This window comes from Mustela erminea, chromosome 1 (genome assembly GCF_009829155.1).
Source record: "Mustela erminea isolate mMusErm1 chromosome 1, mMusErm1.Pri, whole genome shotgun sequence".
In the NCBI taxonomy this organism is placed as follows: domain Eukaryota; kingdom Metazoa; phylum Chordata; class Mammalia; order Carnivora; family Mustelidae; genus Mustela; species Mustela erminea.
Window position 1 is genome coordinate 11,217,198 of NC_045614.1, and position 16,140 is coordinate 11,233,337.

The 16,140-nt window shown below is 39.6% G+C and overlaps 1 protein-coding gene and 1 non-coding gene across 2 annotated transcripts; both read right to left on the minus strand.

Moving 5' to 3' along the window:
• Nucleotides 1-3,702: 3,702 nt before the first annotated feature.
• LOC116581356 lies at nucleotides 3,703-3,808 on the minus strand. The gene has a single exon (XR_004282026.1). It is a non-coding gene; the product is annotated as a U6 spliceosomal RNA (small nuclear RNA).
• A 4,371-nt stretch (nucleotides 3,809-8,179) lies between these two features.
• On the minus strand, nucleotides 8,180-9,013 carry LOC116568117 (olfactory receptor-like protein OLF4). Its single transcript, XM_032303634.1, has 2 exons — nucleotides 8,662-9,013; nucleotides 8,180-8,376 (listed from the first exon to the last, which is right to left on the minus strand). The coding sequence occupies exons 1-2, from the start codon at nucleotides 9,011-9,013 to the stop codon at nucleotides 8,180-8,182; spliced, it is 549 nt and encodes a 182-aa protein (XP_032159525.1).
• Between the last annotated feature and the right edge of the window lie 7,127 nt (nucleotides 9,014-16,140).

Sequence of the window (16,140 nt, forward strand, 5' to 3'; positions counted from 1 at the left end):
GATGTCAATTATATGATTTTTTTAGCTTTTCTTATGTCTTTTTTAAATTTATTTTTTATTTTCAGCATAACAGTATTCATTATTTTTGAACCACACCCAGTGCTCCATGCAATCCGTGCCCTCTATAATACCCACCACTTGGTACCCTGACCTCCCAACCCCCGCCCCTTCAAAACCTTCATATTGTTTTTCAGAGTCCATAGTCTCTCATGATTCACCTCCCCTTCCAATTTCCCCCAACTCCCTTTTCCTCTCTCAACTCCCCATGTCTTTCATGCTATTTGTTATGCTCCACAAATAAGTGAAACCGTATGATAACTGACTCTTTCTGTTTGACTGATTTCACTCAGCATAATCTCTTCCAGTCCCATCCATGTTGCTACAAAAGTTGGGTATTCGTCCTTTCTGATAGAGGCATAATACTCCATAGTGTATATGGACCACATCTTTCTTATCCATTCGTCCATTGAAGGGAATCTTGGTTCTTTCCACAGTTTGGTGACTGTGGCCATTGCTGCTATAAACATTGGGGTACAGATGGCCCTTCTTTTCACTCCATCTGTATCTTTGGGGTAAATACCCAGGAGTGCAATGGCAGGGTCATAGGGAAGTTGTATTTTTAATTTCTTGAGGAATCTCCACACTGTTCTCCAAAGAGGCTGCACCAACTTGCATTCCCACCAACAGTGTAAGAGGCTTCCCCTTTCTCCACATCCTCTCCAACACATGTTGTTTCCTGTCTTGCTAATTTTGGCCATTGTAACTGGTATAAGGTGATATCTCAAAGTAGTTTTAATTTGAATCTCCCTGATGGCTAGTGATGATGAATATTTTTTCATGTGTCTGATAGCCATTTGTATGTCTTTATGGGAAAAGTGTCTGTCCATATCTTCTGTCCATTTTTTTTTATAAACATATATTTTTATCCCCAGGGGTACAGGTCTGTGAATCACCAGGTTTACACACTTCACAGCACTCACCAAAGCACATACCCTCCCCAATGTCCATAATCCCATCCCCTTCTCCCAAACCCCCTCCCCCCAGCAACCCTCAGTTTGTTTTGTGAGATTATTCTGTCCATTTTTTGATATGCTTGTCTGTTTTGTGTGTGTTGAGTTTGAGGAGTTCATTATAGATCCTGGATATCAACCTTTTGTCTGTACTATCATTTGCAAATATCTTCTCCCATTCCGTGGGTTGCCTGTTTGTTTTCTTGGCTGTTTCCTTGGCTATGAAGAAGCTTTTTATTTTGATGAAGTCCTAAATGTTCATCTTCGCTTTTGTTTCCTTTGCCTTTGGAGACATATCTTGAAAAAAGTTGCTGTGGCTGACATCGAAGAGATTACTGCCTATGTTCTCCTCTAGGATTTTGATGGATTCCTGTCTCACATTGAGGTCTTCTATCCATTTTGAGTTTATCTTTGTGTACGGTGTAAGAGAATGGTCGAGTTTCATTCTTCTACATATAGCTGCCCAGTTTTCCCAGCACCATTTACTGAAGAGACTGTTCTTTTTCCACTGTGTATTTTTTCCTGTTTTGTCGAAGATTATTTGACCATAGAGTTGAGAGCCCATATCTGGGCTGTCTACTCTGTTCCACTGGTCTATGTGTCTGTTTTTATGCCACAACCATGCTGTCCTGGTGATCACAGCTTTGCAGTAAAGCTTGAAATCAGGTAATGTGATGCCTCCCATTTTATTTTTGTTTTTCAACAATTCCTTAGCGATTCAGGGTCTCCTCTGATTCCATAAAAATTTTAGGATTATTTGCTCCAACTCCTTAAAGAATACTGGTGCAATTTTGATCGGAATAGCATTAAAAGTATAGATTGCTCTAGGCAGTATAGACATTTTAACAATGTTTATTCTTCCGATCCAAGAGCATGGAATGATCTTCCATCTTTTTGTGTCTTCTTCAATTTCTTTCATGAGTGTTCTGTAGTTCCTTGAGTACAGATCCTTTACCTCTTACCTCCCAGGTATCTTATGGTTCTTGGTGCTATAGTAAATGGAATCGATTCTCTAATTTCCCTTTCTGTATTTTCATTGTTAGTGTATAAGAAACCCACTGATTTCTGCACATTGGCTTTGTATCCTGCCACGTTGCTGATTTGCTGTATGAGTTCTAGTAGTTTGGGGGTGGAGTCTTTCGGGTTTTCCATATAAAGAATCATGTCATTTGCAAAGAGAGAGAGTTTGACTTCTTCATTGCCAATTTGGATACCTTTTATTTCTCTTTGTTGTCTGATTGCTGTTGCTCGGACTTCTAATACTGTGTTGAACAAGAGTGGTGAGAGTGGGTATCCTTGTCGTGTTCCTGATCTCAACGGGAAGGCTGCAAGCTTTTTTCCCATTGAGGATGATATTTGCTGTGGGTCTTTCATAGATAGCTTTGATGAAGTTCAGGAATGTTTCCTCTATCCCTATACTTTGAAGCGTTTTAATCAGGAACGGATGCTGGATTTTGTCAAATGCTTTTTCTGCATCAATTGAGAGGACCATGTGGTTCTTCTCTCTTCTCATATTAATTTGTTGTATCACATTGATTGATTTGCGAATGTTGAACCATCCTTGTAGCCCAGGGATGAATCCCACCTGATCATGGTGGATAATCTTTTTAATGTGCTTTTGGATCCTGTTGGCTAGGATCTTGTTGAGAATCTTAGAATCCATATTCATCAGTTATATTGGCCTGAAATTCTCCTTTTTGGTAGGGTCTTTGCCTGGTTTTGGGATCAGGGTAAGGCTGGCTTCATAGAAAGAGTCTGGAAGTTTTCCTTCTGCTTCAATATTTTGAAACTGCTTCAGGAGAATAGGTGTTATTTCTTCTTTGAAAGTTTGGTAGAATTCCCCAGGGAATCCATCAGATCCTGGGCTCTTGTTTTTTGGAAGGTTTTTGATCACCGCTTTAATCTCGTTACTAGATATTGTTCTATTAAGGTTGTCAATTTCTTCCTGGTTCAATTTTGGGAGTTTATAGCTTTCCAGGAATGCATCCATTTTATCTAGGTTTCTTAGCTTATTGGCAAATAACTGTTGATAATAACTTCTGATGATTGTTTCTACTTCCTGGTGTTCGTTGTGATCTCTCCCTTTTCATTCATAATTTTATGTATTTGAGCTTTCTCTCTTTTCTTTTGGATGAGAGTCAGCAATGTTTTATCGATCTTATTGATTCTTTTAAAAAACCAGCTTCTAGTTTCATTGATACATTCTACTGTATCTCTGGTTTCTACCTCATCCATCTCAGCTCTAATCTTGATTATTTCCCTTCTTATGTGTGGAGTTGGTTTGATTTGTTGTTGATTCTGCAGTTCTTTAAGGTGTAGAGACATGCTGTGTTTTGGATTTTTCAATTTTTTTGAAGGAGGCTTGGATGGCTATGTATTTCCCCTCTAGGACCGCCTTTGCTGTATCCCATAGGTTTTGGATCGAAGTGTGTTTATTGTCATTGGTTTCCATGAATTGTTTCAGTTCTTCCTTGATCTCCTGGTTGATCCAAGCATTCTTAAGCAAGGTGGTCTTTAGCTTCCCGGTGTTTGAGTTCCTTCTGAACTTTCCTTGTGATTGAGCTCCAGTTTCAAAGCTTTGTGATCTCAGAATGTGCAGGGAATAATCTCAGTCTTTTGGTATCGGTTGATTCCTGATTTGTGACCCAGTATGTGTCTATTCTGGAGAAAGTTCCATGTGCACTTGAGAAGAAAAAATATGGAACGCTTCATGAATTTGCGTGTCATCCTTGCGCAGGGGCTATGCTAATTTCGCTGTATCATTCTAGTTTTAGTATATGTGCTGCTGAAGCAAGCACTGATGTCAATTGTATGTTAACAACATCAACAACAAACAATAATAGTAATGCCAAGGGACAGTTCATCCATACATTTGATCAGGCTGTGTCACAAGGGCAAATGCATTTTAAGAACCCACACTTAGTACAAAATATATTTACTGTATTTAGAGATATTCTTCTCCATCAGCTGGTATGGCAAATTCCTCCTGGCTTAAATGTGTGGTCTGATTCTGAGGCCTTTGAGGCAGTGACATGAAAAAGGAACTCATGATCAAAGTTAACGTTACCCATTGTTATTTGAAAACTTGGGCCAATATTTTGCATACTTTTATTTTATGTTGATTCAATCATTCATCTTTTTCAGAGCTATCCTCTCCACTCTCCCTCAAGTTTCCTTTCAACATAAAGACAAAACAATAGATGGTATCTCAGTGTGGTTTTGATTTGAATTTCCCTGATGGCTAATAATGATGAACATTGTTTCACGTGTCTGTTAACCATTTGTATGTCTTCTTTGAAGACATGTCTGTTCATGCCTTCTGCCCATTTTTTTTGACATGATTATTTCTTTTTTGGATATTGAGTTTGGGAAGCTCTTTAGAGATCATGGGTATCAACCCTTTGTCTGTAGTGTGATTTGCAGTGTCTTCTCCCATTCCATGGGTTGCCTCTTTATTTTGATGACAGTTTACTTTCCTGTGCAGAAGCTTTTTATCTTGATGAAGTCCCAAAAGTTGATTTTTGCTTTTGTTTCCTTTGCCTTTGGAGATTTGTCCTTGAAAGAAGTTGCTGTGGCTCATGTCAAAGTGGTTACTGTCTGGTCTCCTCAGGGATTTAGATGGATTCCTATCTCACATTGAGGTATCACATCCATTTTGAGTTATATTTGTGTATGCTGTAAAAGAATGTTTGAGTTCCATTCATCTATATATAGCTGTCCAATTTTTCCAGCACCATTTATGGAAGAGGCTTTTTTCCATTGTATTTTTTTTCCAGTTTTTCCAATTTTTTTCCCATCTTTGTCAAAGATGATTTGACCATAGAGCTGAGGGTCATCATTAGCCATCAGGGAAATTCAAATCAAAACCACATTGAGATACCACCTTACACCAGTTAGAATGGCAAAAATTAACAAAGCATGAAGCAAAAACTGTTGGAGAGGATGTGGAGAAAGGGGAACCCTCTTACAGTGTTGGTGGGAATGCAAGATGGTGCAGCCACTTTGGAAAACAGTGTGAAGTTTCCTCCAAAAAATAAAAATAGTCTTACCCTATGAACTCGCAATTGCACTACTGGGTATTTACACCAAAGATACAGATGTAGTGAAAAGGAAGGCTATAGGAAGGAAGCAGCAATGTTCACAATGGCTAAACTGTGGAAAGAGTCAAGATGACCTTCAACAGATGAATGGATAGAGAAGATGTGGTCCATCCATACAATGGAATATTACTCAGCCATCAGAAAGAATACCCAACTTTTGCATCAACATGGATGGGACTGGAGGAGATTATGCTGAGTGAAATAAGTCAAGCAGATAAAGTCAATTATCATATGGTTTCACATACTTATGGAACATAAGGAATAGCATGAAGGACATTAAGAGAAGGAAGGGAAAAATGAAGTGGGGTGAATCAAAGGAAGAACCGAACCATGAGAGACTGGACTCTGAGAAACAAACAGAGCATTTTAGGGGGAGATGGATGTAGAGACAGGTTGGTCTGATGATGGGAATTAAGGAGGGCACATATTGCATTGAGCACTGTGTGTTATACATAAACAATGAATCTTGGAACCCTACATCAAAAACTAATGACAAACTGGTGACTAACATAACATAATAAAAAATAATATTTTTTTAAAAGGGAAAATACAATTTAGAGATTCACAGTTGATTCCAGACCCATGAGGAGACCAGCAGGGATCAGAATTGCTTCCCAGAATATAATGCTACTAGATTGTAAAGGTATTACTGATGAGGAGAACAAAGGCAAGAGAAATGTAGCTAAAAGTCAATCTTCTTACAAATTACAGCCCTTGATGAATTCCTGAGACATGCAGAGGTTGACATTCCACAGGAATTCATGGCTGCCTTAGCATTAATGTTTTATTAGAGACTAAAAGGAAGCTTATCTTGACAATAACCAGACCTCTGAGGTCTTGTAAGCCTCATGTTCAGTGTACACAAATTCTTTAGAAACTTACATTATTTTTACCTCCTTCCTCCATAAACTCAAATGTATATAACCAGTCATCCTCACAGTCCCATGCATCTCTTTAAGTCCATGGATCCAGACCTTGCTATAATAAAAGCACATTTGTGCATCATAAAATGGCTCAAGAATTCTCTCTTAACCTTTGCAACTGGGGACCCACATCATAATGGCACCCCATTTGACAAGAACAGCCTGTTATACAGCAAGAGATGACTGACACAACAATCCAAGTGAACAGACATGACACAAAGAGAACATGTGCTGCTTTTTATTTGTGACTCATTATCTGACAAATGAAGAGAGCAGCCATGATAATTCTGTTAGTCAAGATATTTCTGGTGACTTTATGAACAAGTGACTATATTTGGGCTCCCTCCCATGTCACTAGCATATCCATTGAAGGATATGCACATTTGTGTGGAAGAACTGGTGACCCTGACCCACAGGACCCACAGGATGTCCAGCTCTCCTGTGCAGTGTCAGCTGGTAATGCAGGGGAAGATATTTCTGAGTAGGAAGTGTTTACAAAATGAATGATGTTGATACTGTTCATTCTCCATCCCTTAGAATCTGTGGCAAATAGTAGGAAAAGGGAGCCATTTCCTGTTCCAATAGAGAGAGTCATATTAGCATGTAGCAGTGGAAGTGTTAAAATAGAAACAAGAAGATAATTCAGTGATAAAATATATAAGACACTAACCAACTCTTCACCCCAATGAATAAATAAACCCCCTCAGGTGTGGACATCAATATTCCATGCTTCAATAAATGATGCACAGTATGAATTTGGTGTGAAAAAAATTAAAAAAAGAAAGAAAAAAATGAAACATTTTGTATAGTAACAAAATGATGGTTTTGAACATTTCTTTCCTCATATTTACAATCACCCTGACACTAAGAACATATCAGGTTCATCTATTTACTCAAATTTGTCTTTCCATGTAGACTTCACTGGGAGGATATGCTTGTTAATGAGTGCTTGCCAGGGACACAAGCCAAATCACAGAGTCAAAGCAGGAGACTGATTAGGTAACACAGGAGCCTGTTGTGTAACTGCTTGATATCAAGCATCAGATTTCTGAGACATCGATTTCAAAGACAACCATGGTGAATGAACATATTGTCAGGTGGGACACAACTACCAGAGAGGAACTCAGGTGGCCCCAGCAATGAACTACCCCTTCAGGAAGCCCTGGGTAACCTCCACACTGACACATGAGTGACCCTGATTCTTCAGCATCCAATGTCTACCAATATAAAATTCTACAAAAGGGTAATCACACAAACACCTAACCACTCTGACCATATACACTAATAAAGGCATATCTCTCAGGGGAGCTCATTCTCTCTCTCCCTCTCAATGTTTCTCTCTCCCTTTGAGAACTCTCCAAAAGCCTTTCGTCACTCTTTGTGCCCTTCAGGACGTAAGAGGTAGGCTTTTCTGATGGGTGTTGCTGAGGTGTGTCTTGCAATCACAATAAGAACCCAGGGCTGGTGAAGACATGGCAGAATATCTGGTCAGTGAAGCATCTGTGGAAATGTCCACAAGCACAGGGGCACAGGGGAGTGCCTGGGATGTTCAGCCTGAGCACCCCTGTCAGTAGCCTGAGACATAATGGGAACAGTGCTACAGTACACATTATCAAGAAGAAGAGTTAAGTTAGTGATGTAAAAAGATGTACAGACTCAAGGTGAAAACTAGGATTTTGTATTTTCCTCCACAGTATAGTTATATGAAGTGCTTTGTGGCCCTTCCAAATGAAGAGTACAACTCATGATTATTATTTTAGAAATTATTATTATTTTAGAAGAGCTAGGGAAAATATACTTGACATGGTACAAGACATCTGAAATGAAATTATTTTTAAGAAATCCAGCATGTCCAATACAAGATAATAAATTTCCAGGCTTTTGTGATCCATGACTGTGGAAAACATTGGAATTCTTTGTAAAATGGAGAAAAGGGACATTGTCTCTATATTAGAAAGATCAGACCCTTAAAATGAGTACCTGACATCTATGAAGATAATTGAATACAAACAAATGAAAAATCCAGGAAATAAATGGTAGGATCCAATTCTATTTCCAAAACTTTATCAAAGAATGAGAGTTATGGGCTCTGAGGCTGTGAATTATGCAACCATGGGCACTTCTTCAGCCCCAGAATGATTGGCCCTTACATCACTGGAACCCCAATGATTCTTCTCAGACCGCTCTTTATGTCTCTGTTCCTCAGACTGTAGATGAAGGGGTTCAACATGGGCGTGACCACCGTGTACATCACTGAGGCCACTGCACTTGCATGGGAGCTCTGGGTAGCAGCAGAGCTAAGGTACACACCAAGCATTGTACAATAAAATAAACAGACAACAGAAAGGTGAGATGCACAGGTGGAAAATGCTTTATACTTGCCCTGAGCTGATGAGATTCTACGTATGGAGGAAACTATCTTAGAATAAGAATAAAGGATCCCAGCAAAAGGACCCCCACCCAGAAGGACAGCTGCAAAATACATCACCAAGTTATTCAGAAAAGTATCAGAACAGGCAAGCTGGACCATCTCATTGAGTTCACAAAAAAAGTGGGGGATATGCAAGTGTGAACAGAAGGAAAGCCGTAACATCATTAAACTTTGTAGCAAGGAATTAAGGATACACATGACCCAGGACATCAGAACCAGCAGTCCACAGAGCTTAGGGTTCATGATGACCGTGTAGTGCAGGGGGTGACAGATGGCCACAAAGCGGTCATAGGCCATCACACTCAGGAGAAAGACATCCAACACAGCAAAAAGTATAAGGAAATAAATCTGAGTAACACAGCCTGTGTAGGTTATGACTTTACTCTGAGTCTGGATGTTCCACAGCATCTTGGGGATGGTTGTGGAGGTGAAGCAGATGTCTACAAAGGACAGGTTGGCCAGGAAGAAGTACATGGGGGTGTGGAGGTTAGGGTCTGTGCTAATGGCCAGGATGATAAGCAGGTTTCCAAACACGGTGATCAGGTACATGGAGAGGAAAAGCCCAAATATGAGGGGCTGCAATTCTGGTTTGTCTGAAAATCCCAGGAGAAAAAATTCAGAAATTTGTGTATCATTTTCTGGTTCCATGTGGTGTATGTGAGTTCTGAAAAAGAGGAAATAATATGACTGATATTCACACAAACTTGCACTACTCACAGATTTGAAATGCAACATTTTATATTTTTCAGTCCAAACATACTTTTTATTTTGTTTATTGCTTATTGTTTTTTTTTTTTAATTTATTTATTTGACAGACAGAGATCACAGTAGGCAGAGAGATTGGGGGAAGCAGGCTCCCTGCTGAGCAGAGAGCCCAATGCAGGGCACAATCCCAGGACCCTGAGATCATGACCTGAGCCAAAGGCAGAGGCATAACCCACTGAGCCACCCAGGTGCCCCTATTTGTTGTTGTTGTTGTTGTTGTTGTTGTTGTTGTTTTTAAGTAGGTTACATGCTGGGCATGGAGCCCAATGTGGTTCTTGTACTCAGGATCCCAGATAAAAGCTGAGCTGGGGGTGCCTGGGTGACTTGGTAAATTAAGCTTTTGCCTTCAGTTCTGGTCCTGTCCCCAGTGTTCTGGACCAAGCCCTGCTTTGGGCACCCTGCTCAGCGGGGAATCTGCTTCTCTCATCCACACCCTTGGATCGTACTCTCTCTTGCTCTCTCTCTCTCTCAACTAAATAAATAAAATCTTAAAAACAAAACGAAAAACACACAAACAAAAAAAAACAAAACAGAACAAAAAAAAAAACTGAGTTAAGATCAAGAGTCAGATGCTTATTGGATCTAACCAAACATATGTCCTCTGAAAAAAGTTTTAAAAAGTTGTATATGGATATGGTCCCCTTTAGAGGAACTCCTCTACCACATCTGGTATATATTTTTTAATTAGCTTCTTTTCTAAGAAATCATGTATTTTATAGTTTCCTAAGAAATTCTTCAAATATTTCAGGTGTATAAATTGACTGATGCTGGCATTTCAGGCACTATCTAAGCAATGAGCATAGGCTATTTAAGAACAAGAGTCCCTACAGAGATGGTGAAAGAATGTAAATCAAATAAGAGAATTCCATACCTTTGCATATGGTGAGTGGTGCTAGGAATAAAAAATAAAACAAGTCAAGCAGAGAGTGTCAGTTATCATATGGTTTCACTTATTTGTGGAGCATAACAAATAACACAGAGGACATGGGGAGATGGAGAGGAGAAGGGAGTTGAGGGAAATTGGAGGCAGAGATGAACCATGAGAGACTATGGACTCTGAAAAAACAATCTGAGGGTTTTGAAGGGGCAGGGGGTGGGAAGCTGGGGGATCCTGGTGGTGGGTATTATGGAGAGCATGAATTCCATGTATTGCATGGAGCACTGGATATGGTGCATAGACAATGAATTCTGTTCCACTGAAAAGAAATTAAATTATATATATATATAATTAAATATATATATATATATTTGTTTTGTTATATATATAACAAAACAAAACAGAAACAAAACAAACAAACAAAAATAAACGGATAAATCCGAGATTGAATAGAACCTTCTATTTTCATTGTTGGGTAGAAGTGTATGCTTGGCAGAAGGAATGACCAGTGCAAATGCGCTTTGGTTAGTGTCTTATATGTTGTATTTTTATTTTTTTTAATTTATTATTTTTCTTCATTTATGTATTTATTTATTTATTTATTTATTTATTTATTTATTTTTATTTTATTTTATTTTTTTTTATTTCCAGCATAACAGTATTCATTATTTTTGCACCACACCCCGTGCTCCATGCAATCCGTGCCCTCTATAATACCCACCACCTGGTACCCCAACCTCCCACCCCCCGTCCCTTCAAAACCCTCAGATTGTTTTTCAGAGTCCATAGACTCTCATGGTTCACCTCCCCTTCCAATTTCCCCCAACTCCCTTCTCCACTCTAAGTCCCCATGTCCTCCATGCTATTTGTTATGCTCCACAAATAAGTGAAACCATATGATAATTGACTCTCTCTGCTTGACTTATTTCACTCAGCATAATCTCTTCCAGTCCCGTCCATGTTGCTATAAAAGTTGGGTATTCATCCTTTCTGATGGAGGCATAATTCTCTATCCCCAGGGGTACAGGTCTGTGAATCACCAGGTTTACACACTTCACAGCACTCACCAAAGCACATACCCTCCCCAATGTCCATATTCCCACCCCCTTCTCCCAAACCCCCTCCCCCCAGCAACCCTCAGTTTGTTTTGTGAGATTAAAAGTCACTTATGGTTTGTCTCCCTACCAATCCCATCTTGTTTCATTTATTCTTCTCCTACCCACTTAAGCCCCCATGTTGCATCACCACTTCCTCATATCAAGGAGATCATATGATAGTTGTCTTTCTCTGCTTGACTTATTTCGCTAAGCATGATACGCTCTAGGGAAATACAAATCAAAACCACAATGAGATATCACCTCACACCAGTCAGAATGGCTAAAATAAACAAGTCAGGAAATGACAGATGCTGGCGAGGATGTGGAGAAAGGGGAACCCTCCTACACTGTTGGTGGGAATGCAAGCTGGTGCAGCCACTCTGGAAAACAGCATGGAGGTTCCTCAAAATGTTGAAAATAGAACTGCCCTATGACCCAGCAATTGCACTATTGGGTATTTACCCTAAGGATACAAACGTAGTGATCCAAAGGGGCACATGCACCCGAATGTTTATAGCAGCAATGTCCACAATAGCCAAACTATGGAAAGAACCTAGATGTCCATCAACAGATGAATGGATCAAGAAGATGTGGTATATATACACAATGGAATACTATGCAGCCATCAAAAGAAATGAAATCTTGCCATTTGCGACAACATGGATCTTCATTTATTTATTTTCAGCATAACAGTATCATTATTTTTTTCACCACATCCAGTGCTCCATGCAATCCGTGCCCTCTATAATACCAACCACCTGGTACCCCGACCTCCCACTCTCCCGCCCCTTCAAACCCCTCAGATTGTTTCTCAGAGTCCATAGTCTCTCATGATTCACCTCCCCTTCCAATTTACCTCAATCCCCTTCTCTCTAACTCCCCATGTCCTCCATGCTTATTTTTGTTATGCTCCACAAATAAGTGAAACCATATGATAATTGACTCTCTCTGCTTGACTGATTTCACTCAGCATAACCTTTTCCAGTCCCGTTCATGTTGCTACAAAAGTTGGGTATTCGTCCTTTCTGATGGAGGCATAATACTCCATAGTGTATATGGACCACATCTTCCTTATCCATTTGTCCGTTGAAGGGCATCTAGGTTCTTTCCACAGTTTGGCGATCGTGGTCATTGCTGCTATAAACATTGGGATACAGATGGCCCTTCTTTTCACGACATCTGTATCTTTGGGGTAAATACACAGGAGTGCAATGGCAGGGTCATAGGGAAATTCTATTTTTAATTTCTTGAGGAATCTCCACACTGTTCTCCAAAGAGGCTGCACCAACTTGCATTCCCACCAACAGTGTAAGAGGCTTCCCCTTTCTCCACATCCTCTCCAACACATGTTGTTTCCTGTCTTGCTAATTTTGGCCATTCTAACTGGTGTAAGGTGATATCTCAAAGTAGTTTTAATTTGAATCTCCCTGATCGCTAGTGATGATGAACATTTTTTCATGTGTCTTATAGCCATTTGTATGTCTTTATTGGAGAAGTGTCTGTCCATATCTTCTGCTCATTTTTTGATATGCTTGTCTGTTTTGTGTGTGTTGAGTTTGAGGAGTTCATTATAGATCCTGGATATCAACCTTTTGTCTGTACTATCATTTGCAAATATCTTCTCCCATTCCGTGGGTTGCCTCTTTGTTTTCTTGTCTTATATGTTTTATATGTTTTATCATTGTATTATCTTCTTGTTTCTACTTTAAATGAATGTACTTGTTTCTAATGTTCAAGTAAGAGAAGCAAAGGTGTTGCTGCAAGGGGAATGAACAGGAGGGAGTTTGAGGACATACCCTGTCAGACATGCTGAGGAGGAAAGTGGCCTCTGTGCTGCATCTAAACCCTCAAGGCACAGGCACTTCCTTGTCCCCACTGCCTCTCCCACTGTATTCATCCTGTTGCAAAGATATTCCATAAATTGAACCAAATCCCCTTAGTGGCCTCTCTCGATTGAGTTCTGGTCCCCATGTTGTGTCACTGTGAGATTTATGAGTCCTGGCACCTTCTTGTGGGGACTGCTCACACTCCTCAAGTCATACACACATAGGACAGCATGGTCTCATGGGTTGTGTTATTCCCCTGTCTTTCTCAGCCCCTGCCATCCTGGTTATGCCAGGAATGGATCCAACCCAACTAGGCCAGGCCAGTGGTCTTTCCCCTACAAATGCAGAAATGGCTACTAATAATGCCAATTCCTACTCCTCCCATAGACAAATAGATTTGGGACTCCATATTGGGATGGGAGTTTTCTGTATATTTCATCAACATTAAAAAAAAAAAGGAATCTGTTTCATAAGTGGAATGACAAAGGATGAAAGAGAAGGAAGAACAAAATGAGTGAAAGAGAAGAATAAGCCAGTTATCCCTGAGAGACTCTGAGGAAGAATGACCTCCTCTTTTGCACCCTTGAGTACATCCACTCATGCCCAACAAAAATAGTATTTGAACAAATTAAACTCATCCCAAAGACAAAAGTAGTGATATATTTGTAAAATCAGAAATCTTACATATGATAGATCTCCCCAAAAAATGAGCAAAGGGAAAACCAACACTTCTCAGAGGAAGTATACACAACACAACAAAAGGTGGTCATTTGAAATATCAAGCATAGAAGACTTATTTTTCATGTACCTCCTCTATAACTGGCAAATTCATTTCTATGTGGTCTAATAGGGGATGAGGTTATCCCCTTTCTCCCTTTCTTATGTGGCATCCTTTCCTTGATGTAATTGGGTTTTGGGTATTTATCTCTCCTTTGACAAACCCAATGGGCACATTCAAATCCTCATTCTGGATTCCATCCAATGTGCAAAGCTACAGCCAGATCATGCACTATAAATCCTGCTGCTTAATGACAGTCTATCTTTTTATACCAAATAGCTTGATTCATATGGTTATGTTTGAGAGCCTTGTGTCATCCATACATTCATTTTTATTTTTGTACTCTGTCTTCAATGCTATATTGCAACATGTAAAAGAAAAGGGACTTTACCTTCTTTATTTTTGTTTTTCTCACAAGTTATGTGACTATATCTGTTTAGCATAACAAAATCTAAAGACTGACTGGGTAGGTCAGTGGGTTAAGCCTCTGCCTTTGGCTCAGGTCATGATCTCAGGTTCCTGGGATTGATCCCGCCATTGGGCTCTCTGCTCAACGGGGATCCTGCTTCCCTCCCCCCTCCCACCTGCCTCTCTGTCTACTTGTGATCTCTGTCTGTCAAATAAATAAATAAAATATTTTTTTAAAAAATCTAAGAAGATGAAATGTTATAGAATACGAAAATAAAGGTATAATGAAACCAGTTTAAGATGAGTAACTTCAAAATGACTGTCGTAGGCAAAATTATATGAAAGCTAAAAGCTAAATGAAATAGGATATGAAATAGTAATCATTAATGATATCAACATGAGTTAATCATTAAATTGTCAAAGGCCTACACACAGATGAATATAATATGTAATGTTCCTAGAATGGTCAGGTTTTTTGTTTTGTTTTGTTTTCTGTTAAATGAGTCAGGAACTAGATCTCAGTGTGTAAGGATATTTACCACATGGCAAGGTTGTATTTCATTTTGTTGGGGAAGTCCGAATTGTTAAATAAATGCTGGCTTAAAGGAATATATATCTGGAATAATATAAAATCGATCCCCTCCCTCGGATCTTACAAAAACCAGAGGGATTTTGACCTCAGTATAAATGTAACCATACAGTATACTAGAACATAAAAGAACAAAACAAAACAAAACAAAAACCTACACGTAGGGTTCCTGGGTGGGGAAGTCAGCTAAGTGTTTGCCTTCAGCTCAAGTAATGATCTCAGGGTCCTAGGATGGAATCCTGCCTCTGGCTGCCTGCTCAGCCTGAAGTCTGCTTCTCTCTCTCCCTCTGCCTGCCCTTCCCCCTGCTCACACAAACACACACTCTCTCTCTCTCAAATAAAGAGAATCATAGAAAAAAAGAAAACTACATATAAAATGTACAGGTGGGCAACACCACTTAAATAAGCCAAAAAACTCAGAAGAAAAAGGGTCGATATATTTAAATAAAATTTAAAACTTTTCTGGTCAAAATATGCCTCAAACACTACTTGAGAAACAATGATCTGAGGATATCATTTGAAATTCTGATCATGTTTTAGAGAAAAAGAGAACAATATATGGGCATGATAACAAAGGCCAATCAGAATGGTCATTAAATATCTGAAGTTTGCTGAAACTGAAATATAGTTTAAGAAAACAAGAAACATTTTCTATCACCCAGCAGCGTGGCCAACAAATTTACAGAGCTGTTACATTGTAGCTCGAACTTTTAAACTGGTGGCCAAGGGTACTCTGAATTTTCTGGTAGGAAAGTTAAGTGTTACAAGATTGAAGGCAGAACCTGAAGGCAGGTGTGATTCAATACTGTTATTCTTTATCCCAGGGTTTCTTTGTCTCTGCACATGGACATTCTGGCCAGAGCCTGCCTGGCATAGGGGATATCCTGGGCACTGGAGGGTGTTTAGGTCATCCCTTGGCCTCTACATACCCCTCTCCATTGTGACAGGCAAAGCTGGCTCCAGCTAATCAGTGACTCCCAGGGGACAAAATCACACCCAATTAGAACCACACATTGAGTTTAACAATCTCACCATACTTTTTCTAGCATTGCTATAATAGCAATTTAATGAAAAAGAATATGAAAAGCCATCAAATGTGTGAGTAGCAGTCACTCTGTGAAATTGACATTAGCACTGAGTTAATTACTTAACCAAGCAAGCATGGTGATCTCTTGCTCTAGGCTATGTTGAATTGGCTCTCAAAAACCTCTGGTTTTTGTAAGAGCCAATGTTCTGGCTTCCATTCTCTCTGACCTTCTCATTAACGTTCCATTTAGATGTTGGACTCACCTGGCTGGGGTGTCTGGCAGGAAGGTTTCCTTGTGGAAGTCTGAAT